Source organism: Schistosoma haematobium, chromosome 1, assembly GCF_000699445.3.
Source record: "Schistosoma haematobium chromosome 1, whole genome shotgun sequence".
NCBI classification, from domain to species: Eukaryota; Metazoa; Platyhelminthes; class Trematoda; order Strigeidida; family Schistosomatidae; genus Schistosoma; species Schistosoma haematobium.
Window position 1 is genome coordinate 64,480,148 of NC_067196.1, and position 20,567 is coordinate 64,500,714.

Here is a 20,567-nt window from a genome sequence, read left to right on the forward strand (position 1 = left end):
CAATGTAGTTGCAGACGCCTTATCTCGCATAACTTCCTTGAACAGTTTCCAAGGCATCGACCTTCTTAAACTCGCCGAGCTTCAAAAAGAAGACAGTGATCTTCAGCACGAGTTATCGTCCACAACACTTAAACTACGCATCAAACAGGTGGGAACAGGTAAGGAAACCTTACTTTGTGACACATCTACAGGTAGGGATCGCCCAATCGTGCCGAACCATTATCGACGCAATGTCTTCAACACATTGCACAAACTTTCGCATCCAGGTGTTCGTGCAACCATCAAGCTTATAGCAGAAAGGTTTTGCTGGCCTGGAATGAATAAAGACGTGAGGGAGTGGGCACGCTCCTGTGTAAGCTGCCAAAAATCTAAGGTCATCAGACACAATAAATGTCCCTTAGGCTCGTTTAAAACTCCCGATGCTCGTTTCGACCATGTTCATCTGGATTTGGTAGGACCTTTACCAGATTCAAATGGATACTCTTATCTTTTAACCTGCGTAGATCGTTTCACTCGATGGCCAGAAGCAGTACCTATTAAGGACATCACTGCTGAAACAGTGACCCGCACCTTCGTCGAACGATGGGTAGCAAACTTCGGCTGCCCTTCAACCATCACTACAGACCGCGGACGTCAGTTTGAATCTGATCTTTTCCGTCGTCTGACCACACTTTTATGAACCACTCGCTTCCGAACGACTGCCTACCACCCACAAGCAAACGGGTTGGTAGAACGTTTTCACCGACAACTGAAAGCTTCACTATCAGCTGCAAACGTTTTACAGTGGACCGACGCTCTTCCACTCGTCTTACTAGGTATCCGCAATGCAGTGAAAGCTGACATTGGATACACTGAGGCTCAACTCGTTTATGGAACGACACTTCGACTTCCAGGAGAATTCGTGGATCCTTCATCCTCTTCAATGAACATGGATCTAACCTCCTACACGAACAGGCTTACAAACGCAATGCGTTCAGTTAAACCTGCTTCCACTCGACCTCAATCAACCGATGCTTTCGTTCGTACACACGTTTTCGTTCGTCGAGACTCGCATCGACGATGTTAATGATAAAACATCATGATGTATCCATCTTAAACTTCTGGGGTAATTCTTTTCACTCAGCTGACCGAATGTATTAAACTCTTTGGAGACGGATTGAGAGTTATATGATAACGACGCATCGCACCACTGATAACTAAAAGTATTCGAATTAATGTACTAAACATTTTTGAAATAGTGCTTTTTTGGCCCTATATATGATTAAGTTTGATCTCATGAATGATTATTGTTATCATTATTATACTTCCTGGATACCCTCGTATATAATCATCGACTTAACTCGCATTAGTGAATAACAAAATTTTAAACGCGTATATTTCGTGCAAACTTTGATTTGAATAGACAACCAGAGATTGCAGAGAAGGAAACGAATCGAGAGAATAGCGGAACTGAATGACACAAAAGTGAGTGAGCTAACTCGATTTACTTTAGTTTTAATTGAACAAAAATAAATTACAGACATATGATAAATAGGATAAGAAGTGCGCACACACTCACATGAAAACAGTCAAGGCTGATAAGCGAATGAATGACAGTGTAAAAATATGGCTCGAGAAGAATGAAGAGAATTATCTGTCCAGAGGGCTGCTATTAAACGCAACTCAATTTAGTAAATGTGGCCTTCAGCTTGTCAGCCAGTCAGAATGAGGCGGGAATTATTATATCCGCCATCTTTGTTAGCAGCGGCGGTCGACTTTCTTCGTTCTGTGCTTTTTCAGCTACTTGTTTTGTGTAGCTACAGAATTTAACGTTTCACTGTGCTAAAACGCGGAAGTTAATGTAATACTCTGAATGTTGGAGCAAAATTTTTCCTAATTTTGCTTTGTTTTCTGGGTTTTGGCTGCTGCTACTGGAGTCAATGCATTTCTTCAGCCAGGCTGGCTAGCCTTATCGGTTTTGTTTTGACTTGTTTTCTAGGTATCTAAAGCCGAAGCTCGTTTTTTCGCTAAAATAATTGTTACTGCCGTCTGTGACTCTAACTGTCTGCATGTTCGTTCCTAACTGTCCTTTATGACGTTATCAGCAAAATGAAAGGAAACAATCTGCGTTTTTTAATTTTCTTCAGTATTATGGACAGCACTATCCCACCAACGAGTCAAACTAATACAGAGTGCCCAGCAGTAGGGTATATCGGTATTGATTTCGAAAGGACCCAGACTTCCGACAACTATTGATGAAGTCACAGATGCTACCAATCTATTGCAGAGGGTTTGTTATGAAAAATATGCCATATTGCAGTAATAGAGGGGTTGTACTCATTACGCAGTGCGTTAAATCAAGCTTAACATTGAAAAGCCGGAAATCTGCTGCCAGTGTGTAGTGTATGTTTACTGTTTTGGCCATAAAAGGAAGCCGGAGGGTCATGATCAGGGAGTAAAAAGGTAATTAACTGTTATTAGGCTCACTTTTTTATGGATCATATTTCACCACTCGCAAATATGTTTTTTTACGGTATGATGTCAACCGGTACCTAATATGTTCACCCTTACGATGAAAAGTACCTGCAAATTTTCACCTTCATATTCGAATTATTTTCGGACAACTGTCTTCCAGTTTGAGTGCTTCGTACGCCCTGGGAGACTAGATTCCTACATTATTCGTAGTTCCAGTATATTTTTCTCAGTAAGTTCAAAGTAGACACTAGTCTTTCTAAATAAGCCTGTTAAGCTAATATCCGTATTCGCTATTTCAGCTAATCGATGAAGACATGTACCATGTGCATCTGCTGTATACTGCCATTTTACTCCAATTCTAACTGCTATATCTTCTGAGAAATAAATTTGCTATATGCAGCAAATACAGACTTATTTGTTTTGATGGATATAGGGTTATTCATGGGATTTTTAGCTGGACTGTAGTAATATTCACACTAAAATGCTAAGCAAGTGCGTAGACCAATGTAAGGTACCATATAGGGTGCATTTGAGTTACTAGTGCTCCATTAGTGCGGGTAAGGGCATTGCTTGCTTGTCATATGGCATTTGAATTAGAAGCTATAAGGTAAGATGCATGTACGGTTAGGATGTGTAACGCGTGTCCATCCATCAGCTGCCGTGACAATTCATGGTGGTTAGAATAAGTTATGAGAGGACCGGAGTCTGTAGGTTTCCCAAGAAAATGACGAAGATATGTACTAAATCACTTAAATTTACTACATATGAACTAGATGCTGAGAGGCTCATATATCACAAGTTTCTTGCAATGATTAAATAGATAAAACAGAGTAGCATTAGATTTAAAAATTTATTCAGGAACTTTCATTAAGAATCGAATATCAAACAAAGGTTTAAACGAAGTCCCCGTCTAAAAGTTGCACTGGTAACGTCAGGCTTCAATCTGTGTTGTTTTTTTCCAAACGAAAGGGTAAAAGAAGTAACTCAAAAAGTACTGGAAGTGGTTGTGAGACTAAAATGGACACCCAGCATCCTTTTTATAATCTGGTGTTCGTTGGGTCTCCCGTAAACCGTTTCATAGGGCCATAGTTCTAAGGACGAAACAGTTCGTAGGACCTGTGAAGGCTCACTCCTGTTGCATTCTAAATGAGAAAATAGTAATGAATTTAGTCAGAAATGTGGAATAGATAAATGACTAAATTACATGTTTTTTTAGCAAAGAACACTCATCTTCTAAGACTGTATACTGCTCTTCTGCAAGCAAATAAAAGCTCAGACACTTAGCTATCCTGCCACCGATGTTATTGCTGGGGAAATTGTTTAATGACAGTGGTCTTGAAACATGAACAGTGTTAAACGTACTGTCTACAAATAAACACCAAACGTACTTAAAGCTATATATTACAGCAACAGCATCAACGACACGTTTTTTCCTGTTATTAATCAGACTGATTTGAATCAGTATACTCACTAAAAACAGGCAGCTCTACTTACTAAACTGATCTGTTTCGTCACAGGCTTCAAGCACTATATTTAAGTATACCATAATCCTATCGACTAATCTAAAGTATAACGGCAACCAAGAATACTAAACTAAGCAAGTGTCATAATTATTGTTCCATTTGCACAGACATGTTGCTAAAGGGAGTAAAATGAACATTATTCAGCCGATAAAACCAAAACACGAAATATAGGCCATTTGAACTTACCTAACAGAAGACGAAGGATACATATATATTGCTTTCAGACTGAAGATAACAATCAGTTGTTCATAAAAACATAGTCTACGGTACAACAAACATTTCTTCAGTAACATCATGCACCTACGGTCTATCTGGAGACAATCAACTATGTGATTAAACTAACTATGAATTGAGATATCATTCCAGCGTGCAATGAACGTACAGTGCAACGCAGTCAGACGTGGCGAATAAAAATTAAAAACAGAGCAAAATTAAAAACACAATCTAGTTATTCAATAAAAAATACATATTGAAATGACAAAATCTGTGGTCACTTAAACGCACAGATGACCATTATTACACTGGGCGATACATTAAGTTTACATGGTTGAGTTGCGGATAAATTCACCCCTCCAGAGGCTATAATAACCTATCTGGGCTTGACATAGTATCATCCCCTACAGTGCTGTTTGATTAACGTGGAACCAGATGAGCAAAAATGAACGTACTACATTTGTAATTCATAACCAACACCCAATCAAGTACAAAGGAGTCATCAGCTAGCATAAATACTACAATCACTAAGGTTCTTATGAATACCAACATATCAGCTATGCAATTCAGTTTCAAAACTCGTTTGGGAAGACGTATTTAAGATAGATCGCGAATCTTTCGTGATTAAGATTTCTTTGTCATGGAACTTCATGTTGGTTACAATGGTGACAATAGTTTATTGTAAAGTTTCAACTGGAGGAAATTGCTCAGTGTTATTCCATGTTCAGTCCAAAAATCGTTAAATAATGCTCTTACCCTTTATTTTTAAAAAGAAGAAAGCAGTTATTATGTCTTTCTATAACCAAGAAAGCTTTTCTGATACCCATAGAAAAATCCATTGGCGTTTGAACTACGAAGTTTATGTGTGCGTAAGGCCACTCACACAAGGTGCGGTCAGTTCAAAACTGTCGGAAAGTCGTCTGGCGGCTACTTTCTATATCTGGTTTTTCATCACAGTTACTTGTGACCTACTAACTTCCAGGAAACAGTTTAAGTTATCTCTACAGGGTACTCAACAAGTTTCCGATTCCTAGTGGGGTTTTTGTGCTACTCCCAACCTTTCCAGAAATATGGAAAGGCTTCATAAGGATCTAGTCACTTTGATATAATTCTTTAGCAGCCAGCAAATGTCTGGGTTACCGAACCTCACACCAATAAGGTAGGTTCTCAGTTAATTGCTCCAATATCAGTTCATATCCAAGTCGTTTTCCATTTAATTCTGTTAGCCTGACCGAAGTTCCCGACAGTGCAAAAATATGTTTGTGTTGCGCTTTCTTACCTTGAAGTTAGTGGAACTAGCTGTAAATCTTTATTTCGTTAGACAGTGTAGCGCCTGTGCATATTTCCCCTAGAAAATCAAGTTCACTCACCTCCCATTTTCCCCCTTTAATAATGGTCAAAGTCTGCTCATCATTACTAGTAAAAAATAAAGCTGTCTAACATGTAAATATTGTCATTTGTTCGATTTCCATTTGCATACTATAACGTTCTGATTGAATCGTTTAGGAAGCCAAACGTCATATTTTCGAAAATTTTAAACAATTGTACAAAACTATGTTAGCCATAGTTTTCATACATACCTCATCTTATTGCCTCACAGTTGTATTGTTTGGGTTTGTAATCGATTTCGTCCTGAGGTTTCCATATATATATATCAGGAGTGCTAGTAAACTACAAATCGTTGTGTTGACTTAAATCCACTAAAAATTCTCCGAGAGGAAGCAATCAAAGTATATTATGTATAAATTAACATCATGACACAAAATTTAATAGTAATGTTGAACAGGTCTCTGCCACTATGACTAATTCTGAGTCGTGTTACTCGATCGCAATAATTGTGCTAACCACAACTAAATAGTTCACACCTGAAATTACCTCAGCATGTAGACTTGAGTGCTGTTAGAGGTATGAAGACAGTTATCACTTCTCGACTGCCCACACTACGAAAGGGTTCTTATGGAGGTACCTGAAAAAGACATTGAATTAGGGGTAGTCTTAGTGGCCTGAAAGCGCGACTGCAGTGCCCAAAAAACAACTGCTTGAGGTCGGTCACGCACGCCCTTTTTGTGAGTAATCTTCGTGTTATCTCCGTACTTGTTGGCACCTTACCGCCGGAAACGGATATCCATGAGATAATGCGAGGTGTTCATTTTTAGGGATGACCCTTTATAACCTCGCCATTCCTTTGTGGGAATGCAGCATTGCTGTTATGCTGGTTGTCTTAGGGAAACACCTTACTGCCGTCACACCTCTGTGCAGTCAGTAGTACGACTTCGCCCTCTGACCTTGGATTTGTTGCTTTTAGTCCTGTCGCTCTTTAACCGACCTGTCTGACATGGTAGGACCTTGAGAAACAGTTGTTCCAGTATAGCTCGATTGGTTCATCACAATAGGCAAGCCCGACCACCACGTCAAGGTAGCAGCAACGGTCGGGAGCATTTGATAGCTCTGTGTGCGTATCTCATTCCCCAACCATTTTAGTTGGCGAAAGCTTACAGCTTCCACGTAATTGCCACCTGTCAAGCACGAGAAAATTGATTGTACTATCATACACCAACACTTTGAAGCATCCGTGGTAAAGTTTTGGCAACCCATACAGCTTCTCCCTTTACGAGCCAGGCCCCAGCTGTAGCACGCTGCAGAGTAAATTGATGCGCAGTACATTTCCCTTTTGATAGAAAAATGGACGTCTTGTCTGAGCTAAGTGCTATCTCCTCTTGCCAATACTCCATAAGTATTTGAGCTTAAACGCTTAATTAACTTTTACAATAAGAATTTCCTACCTTGGAAATACTACAATGTATGATAAATCTTTAACGTTGACTCAAACAGTCCCTATCACCATGAATATACAGGTTCTTTATTCCGAATAACAAACGCTCATAAACTAGTCAACACAAACCAGAGGAAGCGTTAAATCAAAGTATCAGATCGCATCTATCGTAGTTTGACATTATTATTGTCCCACACATTGGAGGCGTGGATACAAAAATCCGTGCTTGTTAGATGAATTTCACTTTATATACTCTGTCATGTTCTCTTACAGTTGATGACGAGGAAAGCACTCATCTTAGAGTACTCTCATATGTTCACTCGTTTTCAGAAAAGTTGTACTTATTTCCTGTATTGCAAAAGTGTTCTCGCAAAAGGAAAGTGATGAAAACAAAAGTTTGCCGATTCCATCAGGTTATTAAGTATAAAAGATCCACTAAGATAAATTTGGATTCCATACGAGTGATCCATGTGTACTTCGAAGTACTGAAAGAAAAAATGGCATGTAGACCTATTTTGGTAACCTACTACCGGAACGTCACGTCTGACCTTGTCCTACTTCCTCTTGGATTAAACCTGATCAAAAGATCAGTTATGTCTATTAAAAACCACTTGCTTCTGTTTAGGTTCACAGGCAGTATCACAACCAACACAAAATTTGCCACAACACGAAAACTCCCTTTATAGACTGGTCATTTTGTCCACCCTGATTCCAAACCAATGATGCACATGGGCTCCAGTATCCTGTGGGAACAAATGGCGTATGAACCAATCGTTGGTCACTGGCTACCATGGGACTGCATCTCCTCATGATGCTCCACTGCCTTGTGGATCAGACCTTCAGGTCGAAGGCTCGGGGTGTGGCCCCCTAAGAACACCACCTGCTTTGGTTTGGGCACCCTGGCAACAACACAGCCCTCACATATATCAAATGATATGTGTGGCGCATATGTATTTGGTGCCTCCTTGTACCAATATCCATGTGTTAAAATAAAATAAATAAAACTTAGTATACATGTGATGTATACTGTTAAAATGTTATTTCTTACTCCACTTAACACCTGATCTTTGTTAAGAGTTGTGTCCTATCCATACAGTCTTAAGTCACAAAGTAATAGATCTGTGAAACCCGTATTCATGCGCAAAATTTAATCCGGCTGTTCTAGAACCATGAGTACTTAAACTTTATACCATTGATGTTTATACTTAAATCCAAGTCATGTAATACGCAGTCCTTAATATATCTATGGAAAGTCTCGCTATTACTGTGTTGTTTCAACGAGATCCATATTCAAGATCCCAACCAAGCTCTCATCATCTCTTTTGTGTTTACCTGTGAGGTTGGTGGTGTGCCAGTAGTCATTTTCCCATGGATATTTCTTCATAGTGTTGTTATTCCGTTCTCTGTAGCCTAGATTCTGACCCCGTATTGTGCTAAACATTTTTGTTTTATAGTGACAATTGGAAGTTCCCTAGTATTTCCTTACGCTTAGAAACGGATAGATCATTATGTAAAGATTCTGTGTAAAGAATCTATAGTCCACATGAAATTTCCTCGTTATCTTGCTCAGAGGTGGGAATAATTCTTAAAAAATGTAATTTACTCAAATGAGTAGAGCTATAACTAATGGTCTAGATATACGTTTGACAATAAGTTTTGTGCAAATTAACATTTACTTCACCCTTTAAGTTTTACTTCGGCTTAGTTAGCTGTTAAAATTCTAATGCAAAAGTGTACATGGATCAGCTAAAGTCCCTTTATTCTATTTAATCAACTACTCCTACATACTCAGTCAGTCAATAACAACGTAGGACTTCGTACGTACGTACATCAGTTCGAGTTGCCACACCACATTAGCACAGAGATGCGGTGGTCTATTCAAATCCCGTAGTGCTAGATGTAGTAAAATTATAAGCTGTTATCAGAAAAATTAGGGTTTGAAGATGTTATTCAAGGAGTATAATCCAGTGAAATAAATTTGGAAAGAAAAAAAGAAAGGGACATGAAGAATTCAGAATATTAGAATTTGGGAGAACACAAAGAGTGGATGCACCTGCGCCATTGCAAACGATTTTGAGCCATGTCATTCAGGGTCTCTAACCATCGGTTGCTATCATCTCGCGGTCCCCAACCAGGTAGTCGACACCTACCAACATGACTCAGTCCACTTGTCAGTGACTTCATGGACTTGTGCCATGTTTAGGTCTGGCCGCCCCTAGCTTTCTTCCAATCTACTCCTATACAACAAAACATCGCACATCGAGGCAGTCGGTGGTTGGGCATACGTAACACGTGTCCCAGCCATCTCAACTGATGAAGTCTCACTACTTCATCAATTGATTTGCCATCCTTACCTAGTACCCGTTTCCTAACAACTGCATTACTTACTTGATGGTCCCAGGATATACGAGCAATATTTCGAAGACACCTATGATCAAATACTAGTAACGTACGGATATCCTCTACTCTTACCGGCCATGTTTCACTGCCATAAGTTAGGATGGAACGAACTGCTGCGCAGTAAACCCGTCCTTTGGTTGATAGACGGATATCTCGCCTACGCCATAAATGACGCAAGTTGGTAAAGCTAGTCGAGCCTTCTGTATCCGTGCTGAGACTTCGTCACACACTAGACCACAAGGGCTGATGAGACTTCCAAGATAAGTGAAGCGGTCGACACGCTCAACTACTTCACTCCCTATGATTAGTTCGGGTGTCGATGCAACCCAATCGTGAAGCAACATTTTGCATTTTGAGGGGGAGAATCGCATGCCGAACATGCCTGTATTGTTGCTTAGAGTGGTCAGAAGACTCTGCATTTTGTCAGCGTCTTCGCCAAATAAAACTATGTCATCAGCATATTCTAAGTCAACAAGTGAACCTCCCGGTAGAAGTTCAACCCTTGGAAATCTAGACGAGGAAAGTGTTATCTCTAAAAGTACGTCGACGACAAAGTTGAACAAGAATGAAGAGAGTGGACAGCCCTGACGAACACCACTTGAGGTAATCAATTCTGATGACAGTTCGCCATAAGCTCTCACTCTACCAGTTGTGTTCGAGTAGAGAGCCTGTATAAGGTTAATGTACTTCTTTGGTACTCCTTTCAGTGCTGCTGAGATCCAGTGTTTCTCCCTAACCTTGTGGTTTACCTTACTAGCAGATATCACTGCTGTTTCCACAGCTTTTCGGATATCATTCCATGCTGCCTCGGGGTGGGCATCACCTATATGGCTGCCTAACTGTTTTCCTAGTTGTTCCTGACATAAACTCTTAGCTTGGCTATCATTAAGTGGGCCCCTAAGAGGTTTCCTTGCAGCGTCTCTCCTACGTCCAGTAAGACGCAGACAGATACGCGCTCGTACTAGAGCATGATCTGAATCTAAGCATGTGCTCCAGAATGAGCGACAGTCTTCTATCGAGCCCCTCCATCGGTGGCTGATAGCGATGTGATCTATTTGGTTCCAACGTTGGGACGAATTAGGGGGTCGCTATGTTAAAAGATGTTTTTCCTTATGCTTAAAGTTAGTATTTGCAAGGAACAGGCGGTTATCTGAGCATAGCTGCAACAGACGATCACCATTATCTGTTCTTTGAGCCACGATGCTATAAGATCCACCCAGGTGTCTTTCCCTATCGCTTAGTTTACCTACTTGAGCATTAATGTCACCGGCCACTATTACTACATCCGAGCGCCTAGCTTTTAGGAGGAGGTTGGAGAGCTTTCTGTAAAACTCATCTTTTACATCATTTGCGCTGCAGTCAGTGGGAGAATAGGCAGAGACGACGAAGAGGCAACGACGAGTGTCCCTATCTTTTCGGATCGATGGCGCGGGATTCTAAAGTCCTAGTTAGGAAGCCTGTTGTCCTATTTGGCACAGTGTTCGGACGTTAAAAGCTCCTACGTGTAGTTTAGAGCGTGGTTTCAAGAGACCAGGAATAGCGTTCCGTGTACTCGAATCGTTTGCCCTAGCGGTGCGAGATGATAAAGAGACGTGAGGAGGGTTAGTCATGGAGATAAGAGAGGTATTAGGGGGTGTAGGAAGGATTTGAATGTGACCAACTTGGTCTCGTGTGTTGTTACGGGTATGAGGGCTAATATCACTTCCCGGCTGCCCACACCGTGGCAGGGTATTTCTTGAGGAACCTGAAAAGGAAATTGGATTAGTGTTGGTCTTGACGACCTGGGAGCGTGACCGCAGAGCCCAAGGGACAACTGTTTGAGGCCGGTCGCGCACGACCTTTTCATGGAAGGTTTTTAATGTGTTAGCTCCGTTCTTCAAAGGGCCTTACCGCCGGAGACGGAAATTCGTGAGGTAAGGTGAGGTGTGCATTTTTAAGGTCAACCTTTTCTAACCCCACCCCTCCTTGTGGGAAGGCAGCATCGCTGTCATGCTGGTTGTCTGAAGGAAACACCTTACTGCTGTCACACCTCTGTACAGTTAGCAGTACGACTTCGCCTTCGGACCTTGGGTTTGTTGCTTTTAGTCTTACCGCTCTTTAACCGACCTGTCTGACATGGTAGGACCTTGAGGAACAGTTATTCCATCCAGTATAGCTCGGTTGCTTCATCACGATAGGCAAGCCCGACCACCACGTCAAGGTAGCAGCTTCGGTCGGATTTCTTCGAAATGTTAGATACACAGATCCTATATACTCAAGTTGGATCTGTATATCAAACATTTCGAAGAAATTCGATACTGAAATAAAATATAACAGATGTAACGTTAGTTTAATTTCCAACGCTTTGGTATAAAATATAGGTCCAATCATTTCCCGCATATTCTCGTAAAATTTGCTCCCAGAAATGTTCGACAGCTCTCAGAATTCAGTCATCACTGTCTCCACAGCACTGTTCACATTGTGGAAGTTGTTATTACAATTGGTGCAGTTTTTCCAAATGTTTGATGGTCAAGGCTTATTTTATTTATGTTACCCCAGCGGCTCCCATGTCAGGTGTTATCCACAGACTCTAAGTGCTGTCATAAAAGTAGAGAGTATTCGAGGCGTTTGGATGATAGGTAGTTATGTTGAATTGGCAACACCGCTTTTGATGGGACTACAAAGATGACACCTCAGTAGCTCCAAATATTATCAGAACTGGGTTGCAATTAATGGTAATGCCAGTCTTGTCATTTTTATGTCATACGTAGATGGTGATCTTCAGAAAGCAGCAGAAGTAAAATGAACTGGTTGTTTGTGCCCGGATTGTTTGCTCTGTTATTGTTAAACCTGATTTTGATAATGCTCTCATTTCTTATTGTATTCAACGACTCTTGAACCCTCTGTCATAAGGAAATTTTGTTAAAGACTCTGGGTGACATGTCTCAGAATCGATCACAACGCTGTAGGTGTATACACTCTTTGTCTTTCCTTAAACCGTGAGATCAAAATTACTTTTTATCTTTTTTTCTACGAACTAGTTCTTTCTCTGTTTCATATCCTTATATACAATCTTTCTCTATATTACTATCATTGAAGTAACTGCCAGGAATTTGGTGTTCATCTTGTTGTGTTATTGAAGTATGGCAAGTTGGATCAATGTGTGTATGTGCCTGGTCCTACGTTGTAGCTGACTGACTGAAATAAATTTTGTCATAAATACAAGAAAATACAAACCTCGACTATATAAAAAAGAGTCTAGTGCGTAATCCAACAACTCCGACCGTTGTTGCTACCTTGACGTGGTGGTCGGGCTTGCCTATCGTGATGAAGCAACCGAGCTATACTGGATGGAGCAACTGTTCCTCAAGGTCCTACCATGTCAGACAGGTCGGTTGAAGAGCGGTAAGACTAAAAGCAACAAACCCAAGGTCCGAAGGCGAAGTCGTACTGCTAACTGTACAGAGGTGTGACAGCAGTAAGGTGTTTCCTTCAGACAACCAGCATGACAGCGATGCTGCCTTCCCACAAGGAGGGGTGGGGTTAGAAAAGGTTCGCCCCTCGAATGCCCTGGTACGGCCGAGAGTGGGTGAGTCCGCTCTCCCTCTCGAAATACTCTCACACGGCCACGCGTATACAGCCTCTGCCAGGAAGTCCTACTCACTGCCTTCTCGTGGCGGGGGTGTTGTTTACGAAAATGAGAGGACGAAAAGCGAATGTCCGGCGCTTTAACCGGATTCCAAACCAATGGTGCACATGGGCTCCAGTATCCTGTGGGAACAAATGGCGTATGAACCAATCGTTGGTCACCGGCTACCATGGGATTGCATCTCCTTACGATGCTCCACTGCCTTGTGGTTTAGACCTTTAGGTCAAAAGCTCGGGGTGTGGCCCCCTGAGATAACCACCTGCTTCGGTTTAGGCACCCGGGCAGTATCACAGCCCGCACACAAATGATGAACTCTTCATGTCTATGGAAATTACTTTTCTTGCTTCGAAAAACAACCATTTGATTCAAATTATTATCATTACAATTATTGTCATTATTAATACTATTATTATTATTATTACTATTATTGTCATTATTATTATTATTATTATTATTATTATTATTATTATTATTTTCCACATTATTCACCCTCTTTTATACTTATACAGCGGCTCGTCTTTGGTGGAAATTCGACTATATCTAAACGTTCTCGAGTCACTGTCCGGTTGAAAATTGTATGTTACCACCGAATACGAGAACTGAAGCAGTTTTTCTGAAACCACGTGCACCATTCAAACTGGCTGCCTTCAACGTTCGCACACTTATGCAGGTTGGACAACAGATAGGGCTGGCTATGTCTTTGGAAAGTCTTCATATCGTTGTCTGCTGTCTATCCGAGACCCGTATTCAAGACTCTGGTGAAGTACTACAAATTCGCTCTCCATCTGTCACTTCAAAAAGCTTGTTTTACATGCGCTTATCCGGGGACCCTGTGGCACCTTCGTCTGGTCTTGCTGGCGTTGGTGTCGCACTAAGCGCTCGAGCTGAGGCAGCACTAGTCGATTGGATCCCCATTAACAGTCGGTTATGCGCTGTTAGATTAGAAAGTTCCATCAAAGTGAGAAGAAATCGGCGTGAGAAACGATGTCTTTTCGTCATCTCCGCCTATGCCCCGACAGATTGCAGCCCGGATGCAATCAAGGATGAGTTTTACCACCAGTTATCTGTTCTTCTCCAGAAAGTGCATTCGACAGATATTGTAGTACTAGCCGGAGACTTGAATGCTCAGGTCGGGCGTCTAGGCACAGAAGAGAGTCGTTTAGGTGGCCGATGGGGACTCGTTGGTCGCAGGTCAGATAACGGGGACCGTCTACTGCAACTGTGCACAGACCACAACCTGTTTCTGGCTAGCACTAACTTTCGGCACAGTCATCGCCGATGTGCCACCTGGCGTCCTTCCTCTACATCCCAAGCCTGGACTCAGATTGATCACATCGCGATCAGCTACCGCTGGCGTGGTTGTGTAAAAGACTGCCGCTCCTTTTGGAGTACCTATCTGGACTCTGACCATGCCTTGGTCTGCGCCAATCTTACCTTACTTTTCAGTGGCCAACGAAGTGACCGCCAACAACGGATTGGTGTTAGCAAGCTGGTTGCAACTTCTGTTGCAAATAAGTATCGAACCGAGCTAGCCTCTAGGCTAGCTACCACTCCACCGAAAAGTATAGATGAGCATTGGTTGCAATTGCATGACGCCATGAAAATGGCTGGAACAGTCAGTTGTGGGTTTGCGAAACGTCCCGCTTTTAAGCACTGGGTTTCTTCAGGTTCCTTACAACTCATTGAAGCCCGTCGGTCTACTCCAGGTGACCGTGAGTTTGACCATAAACGAAGGATGTTACGTAAGGAAATTGGGCAAAGCTTGCGTAAGGACCGAGAAGCCTGGTGGTCGAAGCGTGCTAATGAGCTGGAAGCAGCAGCTGCATCTGGTAACTACCGGAAGCTCTTCCAACTCATCCGAGCCACTGGCAGCAAGAAGTCTGGTGTGAGTGAAACAATCTGCGAGGATGATGGGATGCCAATCACTAACATCCATCGACGTCTTGGACGGTGGGCAGAATTCTTCGAAGGGCAGTTCAACTGGCCTGCTGCTCCGGCAACATCGGTCAGACTGTCCTGCCCTCCATGGCCGGTGACGACTGATCCACCAAACGAGGAGGAAGTCCGCAAGGAACTCCAACTCTTGAAGCGTTACAAATCACCTGGCCCAGATGACTTACCTCCGGCTCTTTTTAAAGATGGTGGTGACTTTTTGACTAAGGAATTGACGACGTTGTTTACAAAGGTTTGGGAACTAGAGAGTGTACCAACGTCATGGAATGAGTCGATAGTTGTCCCTATCTTTAAAAGGGTTCACGTCGTTCCTGTAACAACTATCGGGGATAAGTCTACTTCCGATTGCGTCCAAGCTATTGGCTTCCGTCATACTTCGTAGGTTGTTCAAAACCCGAGAAAGATTGACTCGCGAGGAGCAGGCTGTGTTTCGTTCTGGTCGAGGATGTATTGATCATATCTTCACCCTTCGCCAAATGTTAGAACACCGCCATACTTTTCAAAGGCCAACAATCGTAGTGTTTCTTGACATCAGGGCTGCCTTCGATTCGTTGGACAGGGCTGTTCTCTGGGATTGTCTATTGAAGAAGGGTGTGCCTGAGAAGTTTATTAACATCCTAAAAGCCCTATATACAAACACCTCAGGCAGAGTGAGGGCATACAACCACCTCTCTCCATTGTTCCATTCGAGCAGTGGGGTTAGGCAGGGTTGTCCAATCTCACCATTCCTCTTCAACTTTGCCATCGATGACATTCTAGAAACAGCTCTGATGAATGTAAGTAATGGTGGTGTGGATCTGTTGCCTGGAGAAAGACTTCTCGACCTTGAGTATGTGGACGATATTGTCTTACTGTGCGATAATGCCCAAGGCATGCAATCCGCACTTAATCAGTTGACAATCAGTGTCCGTAGGTATGGTATGTGCTTTGCACCTCCGAAGTGCAAAGTACTTCTACAAGACTGGCAGGATTCCAATCCTATACTCACCCTGGATGGTGGGCAGATAGACGTAGTCGAGAAGTTCGTGTATCTGGGTAGCTGCATAAGTGCTGGTGGTGGTGTGAGTGATGAGATCAATGCACGAATAGTGAAAGCCAGAGCGGCTTATGCCAATCTGGGCCACCTTTGGCGCCTTTGTGATGTTAGTCTGGCTGTAAAAGGTCGGATCTACAACGCGTCGGTGAGAGCAGTTTTGCTCTATGCTTGTGAAACCTGGTCTCTCCGAGTTGAGGACGTCAGACGACTCTCTGTGTTCGATCATCGCTGTCTCCGAAGGATTGCTGACATTCAGTGGCAACACCATGTCAGTAATGCAGAGGTTCGGCATCGTGTGTTCAGGCACAGAGATGATAATTCAATTGGTGTTACCATCTTGAAACACCGACTTCGGTGGCTTGGACATGTTCTCCGAATATCGTCCCAGAGAATTCCACGTCGTGCATTATTTGCCGACTCTGGGACTGGTTGGAAGAAGCGGAGAGGTGGTCAGTGCATGACATGGTGTCGTGGTATGAAAGAAATCTGCAAAGGACAGGCTTCTGTCGGTCCTTCACGACTCCCTGGTTGGGGTCCGAGAGATGGTGCTACACAGTGGCTAGAGACGTTATCAGATATGGCTCAGAATAGAAGCCAGTGGCGATCCTGCTGTAACCTTCTTTTACTTTCTTCATAAAAAGTGGTTGTGTCTCCCTTACCTGAAAGATTTCTTCTGATTGTACCTCGTTACTACCACACTACCTTACACCAATCTCTTCGTTATTGTTCTCTTTTTCTTTTGCACTCCTTAGTTTTTTTTCTATTTCTCTTCGCATTCTCATTGTTTTGTGTGGCGGATATATATTGGCGTTCTCTTGTACCAATATTTATGTGTTCAAATAAAATAAAAACAAGTAATAAAAAAAAGAAAAGGTTGACCCTAAAAATGCACACCTCACCTTACCTCACGGATTTCCGTCTCCGGCGGTAAGGCCCTTTGAAGAACGGAGCTAACACATTAGAAACCTTCCACGAAAAGGTCGTGCGCGACCGGCCTCAAACAGTTGTCCCTTGGGCTCTGCGGTCACGCTCCCAGGTCGTCAAGACCAACACTAATCCAATTTCCTTTTCAGGTTCCTCAAGAAATACCCTGCCACGGTGTGGGCAGCCGGGAAGTGATATTAGCCCTCATACCTCTAACAGCATTCAAGACCACTGTATTTATAATCAACCTCCGTCTTCACTTCCTATTATTCCTCCTACATCGACTTTCACATCTAAACTTCCTTTTTTCGGCTTCCTCCTCAAATGTCAACATAGCCGACGATTCTAGTGCTCAAAACACTGTCCCAGGTCTACTGAAACTTCGCTCCAAACTACACATTGGAGCCTTCAACGTACGCACCCTGTGTCAAGTCGGTCAACAGGATTCCTTGGCTAGAACCCTAGAATCTCGTACCATTGATGTATGCTGTGTCTCTGAAACACACATACAGGATCCCAATGTGGTCATCATTCACTTGACCTCACCTCGTCAAAACGGAGAGCCAGCGAGATACATCCTCCGTGTATCTGGTGACCCGATGGCCAGCTCTCGTGAACTGGCAGGAGTAGAGATAGCACTAAGCATGAGGGCGGAACAAGCACTGTTAGAATGGTGGTCGTCTGTTGTAACTGTGCTCAGACAATCGTTTATTTTTAGCAAACACAAATTTCAAGCATAAGGAGACACAGCGTCTAACATAGCGACCGCCTACACCAAACCAACGATGGACTCAAGTAGACCATATTGCCATCAGTCATCGTTGGAGAGGGTCGGTAGGAGATTGTTGCTCATTCTGGTGTACCTGCTTGGACTCCGACCATGCCCTAATACGGGCACGCATCTGCTTGCGCCTCACTGGACGCAAAAAAGCCACACTAAAAAGAGCCATTAGAACTGAATTGAGTAGCGAGAAAACCAAAAGTAGGTTCCAGGAACAATTGAGGTCACAGTTAGGTAGTTCTGAAACCGAGGTTGACCCAGATGTTGCTTGGAAAGCTATACAAAAAGCTGTGGAAACAGCAGTGACATCTATCAGTGATTTAAACCACAGGGTTACAAAGAACCAATGAATTTCCTCAAGGTCTATTGCACTGATGGATTCTCATAAACTCATCCCGTCAGGCTCTGAACACGATGAAGAGCGTAAACAAATCAGATCTAGGTTAGGCAAAAGTCTAAGGGACGACCGTGAGCAGTGGTGAGCAACGAAAGCAAAAGAAATGGAAAAGGCGGCGGCTATAGGTAACACAAGACAGCTCTACAGACTAATAAAAGAAACTGGAATTAATAAGTCAAGTGTAAGTCAGACTATTTCGGAAAAAGACGACACCCTCATCTGCTCTCAGTCCAGACGTTTAGAACGATTGTCGGAACATTTCAGAGAACAGTTCAGCTGGCCTTCAGCTACTCTACAACTACCCTCCATTCCCAGACAGTGTGAATGGAACATTGAAGTAGGTACCCCAACTCTAGCAGAAGTTCAAAAGGCTATAGCTAATCTGAAACGAGGAAGGGCAGCTGGTCCAGATGGGTTGGCTTCAGAGGTCTTTAAGAATGGTGATCCAATTTTAGCGATTAGGTTGACTAATATTTTAGCTAAGATCTGGGAGTTAGACGTTATTCCATCTGACTGGTCACAATCACTTATCGTCCCAATATATAAGAGAGGGTTAAAATCATCCTGTGACAACCATAGAGGGATTAGTTTAACTAATATAGTATCTAAAATACTAGGCTCGATAATTATCAGACGCCTAACTAAAACTCGTGAACTGCAAACACGAGAGAATCAAGCTGGCTTCAGACCTGGTCGTGGCTGCATCGACCACATATTCACCATTCGTCAGGTTCTAAAACATAGGCATACTTATCGGCGTCCGACAATGGTGGTCTTTCTTGACTTAAAAGCAGCATTTGACTCGGTAGACTGCGAGATTCTGTGGCAGTGTCTGTCATTGAAAGGCGTACCACAGAAGTACATAAACCTTGTGAAGGCTCTTTACTCGAACACTACTAGTCGAGTCAGAGCTTATGGCGAACTGTCATCTGCTTTTGCAACCTCAAGTGGTGTCTTTCAAGGCTGTCCACCTTCTCCATTTTTGTTCAACTTCATCATAGACCTACTGATGGAAATAACACTCTCATCGACTGAATTTTCGGGCGTTGATCTCCTTCCAGGAGGTCCACTTATCGACTTAGAATACACAGATGACATAGTCCTGTTTAGTGTAGACGCTGATAGAATGCAGAGTCTTTTAGTAGCACTAAGTAACAGTGCCAGAATGTTTGGAATGCGCTTCTCTCCCTCTAAATGCAAGTTGTTGCTTCAGGACTGGTCTGTGTTAACACCTGAACTAAGGATAGGGAGTGAAGTAGTCGAACGCGTCGACAACTTCACTTATCTTGGATGTCTGATCAGCCCTAATGGGTTGGTGTCTGACGAAATCTCAGCACGGATTCGAAAAGCTCGTTTGGCTTTTACTAACCCACGTCACCTATGGAAAAGGCGAGATATCCGTCTGTCAATAAAAGGACGAGTATACTGCGCGACAGTCCGTTCTGTTTTAATTTACGGCAGCGAAACATGGCCATTAAGAGTAGAAGATATTCATAAGTTACTAGTACTTGGTCACAGATGCCTTAGAAATATTGCTCGCATCTGCTGGGATCACCGGGTAAGCAATAGTGAGGTTAGACGCAGGGTATTAGGGAATGATGGTAAATCAGTTGATGAGGTTATGCATCTTCATCGACTGAGATGGTTGGGCCATGTGTTACGTATGCCTGAACACCGATTACCACGACGTGCAATGCTAACCGGCGTTCGGGATGGTTGGAAGAAAATTAAGGGCGGCCAAACCAAAACGTGGCATCAGTGCTTGAAGACACTAACTTCTAGTCTGAATCATGTTGGTAGATGCAGACTACTTGGTTGGGTCTGCGTGACTCGTAACCAATGGTTGGAGACTCTGGGCGACATGACTCAGAATCGATCACAATGGCTTATGTGTATACACTCTCTGTCTTCCCTTAAACTATGAGATTAAAGTCGCTTCATATCTTTCTTTCTACTAACTAATTCTTTCTTCCTGTACTATATCCTTATTGCAATCTTTCTTTTATATATTACTACCGTTGAAGTAACTACTTCTATGAATTTGGTGTTCATCTTGTTGTGTTAATGAGGTATATTTGCCTGGTCCTACGTTGTAGCTGACTGACTGAACTGAACAACCAAAATTCACTTACTGCCCTATAATGCTATTTTTCGCTCTACAATATAAATTTTTATGTGCGCTGACCTTAGAGGAAAAGTACATGTTATGTAACATGTCGATACAGTGTGCTTCAATAATGTGATTAATGTGTTTGAAAGCTTTCACACTGACATTACAACTAAGAATGCTGTACATCAATAATACCTTTTTGATTTTTACGTTTTTTTTTATCTGTGTGTTTCCCACCATCAAATAGAGCGATTATTATTACAAAATTTTAGCTCTCGGTTTTTTTCATGCTTAAACTAAACCACCTAACTGAATGGGTCTCATTCAGTGAATATAATTAAAAGTTAGTTCTTTGGTTCCCGAGGTTATATTGAT

General features: G+C 42.5%; 1 protein-coding gene across 1 annotated transcript in view; it reads left to right on the forward strand.

Moving 5' to 3' along the window:
• Window positions 1-5,075: 5,075 nt before the first annotated feature.
• The window catches only part of DHRS12 (Dehydrogenase/reductase SDR member 12), a 49,782-nt gene continuing 34,290 nt past the window's right edge, over window positions 5,076-20,567 (forward strand). The window contains exon 1 of the mRNA XM_051209361.1: window positions 5,076-5,349. Within this exon, the coding sequence (XP_051074814.1) occupies window positions 5,318-5,349 (32 nt within the window). The 5' untranslated portion in view covers window positions 5,076-5,317. The remainder of the gene's footprint in view (window positions 5,350-20,567) is intronic.